The sequence below is a fragment of the Sprattus sprattus genome (assembly GCF_963457725.1).
Source record: "Sprattus sprattus genome assembly, chromosome: 12".
Taxonomy (NCBI): Eukaryota; Metazoa; Chordata; class Actinopteri; order Clupeiformes; family Clupeidae; genus Sprattus; species Sprattus sprattus.
This window is the reverse complement of record NC_137910.1, coordinates 682,964-687,963: the sequence shown is the minus strand read 5'-3', so window position 1 is coordinate 687,963 and position 5,000 is coordinate 682,964. Positions and strand designations below refer to the sequence as shown.

The 5,000-nt window shown below is 45.0% G+C and overlaps 1 protein-coding gene across 1 annotated transcript in view; it reads left to right on the top strand.

Moving 5' to 3' along the window:
* Positions 1-5,000, top strand: part of pcnx2 (pecanex 2) — a gene marked incomplete at both ends in the record, with an annotated part of 38,544 nt that overhangs the window by 22,022 nt on the left and 11,522 nt on the right. The window contains 5 exons of the mRNA XM_080848529.1: positions 449-578; positions 1,191-1,249; positions 1,615-1,830; positions 3,282-3,535; positions 4,181-4,414. Coding sequence (XP_080704655.1) covers positions 449-578; positions 1,191-1,249; positions 1,615-1,830; positions 3,282-3,535; positions 4,181-4,414 — 893 coding nt within the window. The remainder of the gene's footprint in view (positions 1-448; positions 579-1,190; positions 1,250-1,614; positions 1,831-3,281; positions 3,536-4,180; positions 4,415-5,000) is intronic.

Below are 5,000 nucleotides of genomic sequence, written 5' to 3'. Positions count from 1 at the left end.
TGCATACAGAGAAGTACTACTGTACTAAAAAGGCCTTTTTTTATGAATGTGACTGTTGTTTTGTCTCATTTGCCTGTCTTATATGTGGACAGTTGCTGTTTTGGCTTACTTGCAGATGTGTTTTGGCTCCTAGCCCTGGTTTGTGTGTGTGTGTAACGGAGATTTATCAATTTGCAAGTTTTCTGCACCTGTAACATGTCGTTGTTACTTACAATTTATTTCTTTGTTTATAGGACAACTCAGACTGTCTTATTTAGAACACCCGGGGGGCATTTTGAACGTGATGTTAGGTATACGACAGTGTACCTAACATCATGTGTGTGTCCAGAGTGTGTGTTGTGATACGACAGCATGTGTGTGTCCAGAGTGTGTGTGTGTTGTGATAGGACAGCATGTGTCTGTCCAGAGTGTGTGTGTGTGTTGTGTTTTCCTTCATGGCCCAGCCCAGACTCTGCCATGCTGCTGGTCCAGACTCTCCTCACCACCCTCTTCTACACCCCGCTCAGCCCCTTCCTCGGGAGCGCCATCTTCATCACCTCCTACCCCCGCCCCGTCAAGTTCTGGGAGAGGAACTACAAGTAAGAGCCTCTTAACCCCCCCCCCCCCCACCCACCCCGCCCCCCCAGGGGAAAGGCTTGGTGAAATATGCATGGGGCTGTCTCTCTCTCTCTCTGAGCGAGGCACAATGGTTATTTTCAGCCTCTTGGATGTTAGCATTAATAGCTGACTTGAGGGGTTCACCAAGATGCAAAAAATGAATGTAAATGTTATTATTTTCCAAGGTGGTGTTGATGTTCAATCGGCTAAAAGAGTAATATTAACTCCCTTGTCTTGAGTCATTCATCTGATCTTATAAGGGAATGTTATTCTGCTGATCAGCACATGTGAGTTGGTACAGTCCACCTTCGTTGGACCGATCCATTGCGGGTCGTCTGTGTAGTGCTAATCCCTGCAGTGATGTCATCCTGTCAGCTGAGTAGCCCATCATTGGCAGCACGTGGGGGGGAGCTGCAGTCATTAGTTATTCATGGTGTTTTCTCCCGACTGAAACAGGGATCACACAGAATGAGACGACCCCAATAAAATCACCGCTGACTCATTGCGGTCTGGATCAGCTTACTGTTTACTGGAAGCGCTTGCAGAAACAGCCCCAAACAAACATGTTTGCCTTTCTCTGGTCTGTCTTACAGCACCAAGCGGATTGACAACTCCAATAGCCGACTGGTGTCTCAGGTTGACAAAGATACAGGTGACTATCCAGTCCAACGTCACTTTTCATGAAAAATGATTACATTTTTGTTAATTTACTATTAAATCATTTGAACTAGCCATCCAACAAACAACATTTTCCCCCAAAGCAGCATGTGTCTATAGTTCCTCATGTTACCCCTATGTGTGTTTCTTGCTCTACATGCACTTATGAAATAAATATGACTCTGGCGATACATAATTTACCTACTATCCATTTTCTCTCACCTCCGTCATTTAGCATACAGTTCACTGCCCACTGCTTTAAATATGAACAGCAAATAGTAAACAAACCAGCCAACAAAACTTAACAGTGAAGTATGAAATATAATACCTAGATATAAAATGATATTATTTTCCTCTCAGGTTGTGATGACAACAACCTGAACTCCATCTTCTATGAGTATCTGACACGGTCTCTCCAGCACTCTCTGTGCGGCGATCTGATGCTGGGTCGCTGGGGCAACTACAGCTCCGGCGACTGCTTCATCCTCGCGTCCGACTACCTCAACGCCTTCGTGCACCTCATCGAGATCGGAAACGGCCTGGTCACCTTCCAGCTCCGAGGACTGGAGTTCAGGGGTGAGTGACTCAAACCCACAGTAGGTACATGCCCTGTGTGAGTGTGTGTGTGTGTGTGTGTGTGTGTGTGTGTGTGTGTGTGTGTGTGTGTGTGTGTGTGTGTGTGTGTGTGTGTGTGTGTGTGTGTGTGTGTGTGTGTGAGGTGTGTTCAGGGGTGAGTGACTCAAACCCACAGTAGATATCAGCGAAAAACATGCCCTACGTGAGTGAGTTGAACCCACAGTAGATACATGCCCTACGTGAGTGAGTTGAACCCACAGTAGATACATGCCCTACGTGAGTGAGTTGAACCCACAGTAGATACATGCCCTATGTGAGTGAGTTGAACCCACAGAAAATCTCCACCTGTTCTAAAAACAGCCTGAAAATACTGAGTGTTATTCAATGACATGCACGTTGCACTCTACTGGTCTATTCAATTCAATTCAATTCAATTTTATTTGTATAGCGCCATAACAATACAATTGCCTCTAGGCGCTTAACAGAGCCCAGAGCCTAGACCCCCTTAGTGCATGCACAATGGCAACAGGGGCAATTTGTTCTACTTAGTATCATGAGTTCTACTAAGTATCATGTAATGTCTTGTCTGTATGTTCCACTTAGTGTTAGGAAATGTCCTGTCTTATCTGTTGTGCCTGTGCACTTTATATGTTTCACTGTGGGAGAGTGGGAAATGTTCTTTTGATTACTTTGTGTTGTCTTGACATGTGAAGTGATTGACAATAAAGCTACTTTGACTTTGTCTTTGTCAATGAGTTGAGGTCCTGACTGGTTCAAGTATTTATTTGTCATATACACAGAAAAACAGAGTCAGACTGGGCATTGAAATTCTTGGGACAAGACAGCGTACAACAACCTACCATAGCATAACATAAAATAACATAACATAACATATAAGTACTCTGAACATAAAATCCACATATAATAAATACACAAAATAAATTTAAATATACAATACCATCTGCTAAACATATAATACACATATAGTAACCTAAACTAACCTAATATACCTATACTAACCTAAAGACAAATCAAATGTGTATCAAACTCTATCACTGTCCATTTAAAAGCCTGATGGCCCTGGGAAAGAAACTGCTCTCCAATCTACGGGTGCGAGATCGAATACTTCGGTAACGCCTACCAGATGGCAAAGGGGAAAAAAGTTTATAGGATGGATGGTAGCAGTCTTTAAGGATCCTGCCAGCTTTCCTGATGCATCGTGTATGGAAGATGTCCTGCAGGGCTGGGAGCTCCCTGCCTATGATAAACTCCGCAGACCTGACCACACTGCGTAGGGCCTTACGGTCCTTGGCTGTGCAGCTCCCGTACCACACTGTGATGCAACCAGTCAGGATGCTCTCTATAGTACACCTATAAAAGTTAGTGAGGATGACTGATTCCATACCAAACTTCTTCAGTCTGACTGGTGTCCCATCCCTCCCTCCCGTCAGGTACGTACTGCCAGCAGCGTGAGGTGGAGGCCATCACAGAGGGGGTGGAGGATGACGATGCCTGCTGCTGCTGTGAGCCGGGCCACCTCCCTCACATCCTCTCCTGCAATGCTGCCTTCAACCTGCGCTGGCTGGCCTGGGAGGTCACCACCACCAAGTACCTGCTGGAGGGATACAGCATCAGCGAGAACAACGCCGCCACCATGCTCCAGGTGTACGACCTGCGCAAGCTGCTCATCACATACTACCTGAAGGTAAAGTGAAAGTGAAAGTGGCTGCTCATCACATACTACCTGAAGGTAAAGTGAAAGTGACTGCTCATCACATACTACCTGAAGGTAAAGTGAAAGTGACTGCTCATCACATACTACCTGAAGGTAAAGTGAAAGTGAAAGTGACTGCTCATCACATACTACCTGAAGGTAAAGTGAAAGTGAAAGTGGCTGCTCATCACATACTACCTGAAGGTACAGTTAGTTTCAGGAGGCTGACCTTTTATGTGTTGCTATGCACTGGGTATTATATTAGTAGATGAATCTTTACAGTCTGAATCTTCTCATGCATTCTTGCCTCTGCCGGTAGCATTCCTGTTAAGATTAATGATCTATTTACAACACTGCAGTCTACCTGGCTGTTGAAAAAGCCAGAAAGTTTCATCAGACACATAGCGTATTTAGCACTGTACAATAAAGTAACAGAAGCAAATAAGGTTCAGTTTTACACAAAAAACATTCTCTCTGTTCACCTCGAATACTCCCCAAAAAATATCATTGATCATCCTCAATCATTTTAAAAACTCAGGCGTGGCAAATAATCACGAGGCACTCAGCGAAGCATTAAGTGCAGATGTCCACTCAGCACTCTTCTAACCTCCAGCATATTCTCTCCTCCACCCGCAGAGCATCATCTACTTCCTCATCCACTCGGCCAAACTGCAGACGTGGTTGAAGGACACCGCCACGCTGGAGGCTCTGCAGGCCTACACCAAATGGCACCACATAGAGCGGGACCCGGCTGTGTTCAGCGTGAAGATCGATGAGGACTACGTGCACTGCCTGCAGGGGGTGACCAGAGCCAGCTTCTGTAACGTCTACCTGGAGTGGATCCAGTACTGCACCGGCAAGCAGGAAGAGGTGAGGCTACACTACACTACACTACACTTCACTACACTACACTACACACTACACTGCACTACACTACACTACACTACACTACACTACACACTACACTACACTACACTACACTACACTACACTACACTACACACTACACTACACTACACTACACTACACTACACTACACACTACACTACACTACACTACACTACACTACACACTACACTACACTACACACTACACTACACACTACACTACACTACACTACACACTACACTACACTACACTACACTACACTACACACTACCCTACACTACACTACACACTACACTACACTACACTACACTACACTACACACTACCCTACACTACACTACACTACACTACACTACACACTACACTGCACTACACTACACTACACACTACACTACACTACACACTACACTACACTACACACTACACTACACTACACTACACTACACTACACTACACTACACTACACTACACACTACACTACACACTACACTACACTACACACTACACTACACTACACTACACTACACTACACACTACCCTACACTACACTACACTACACACTACACTACA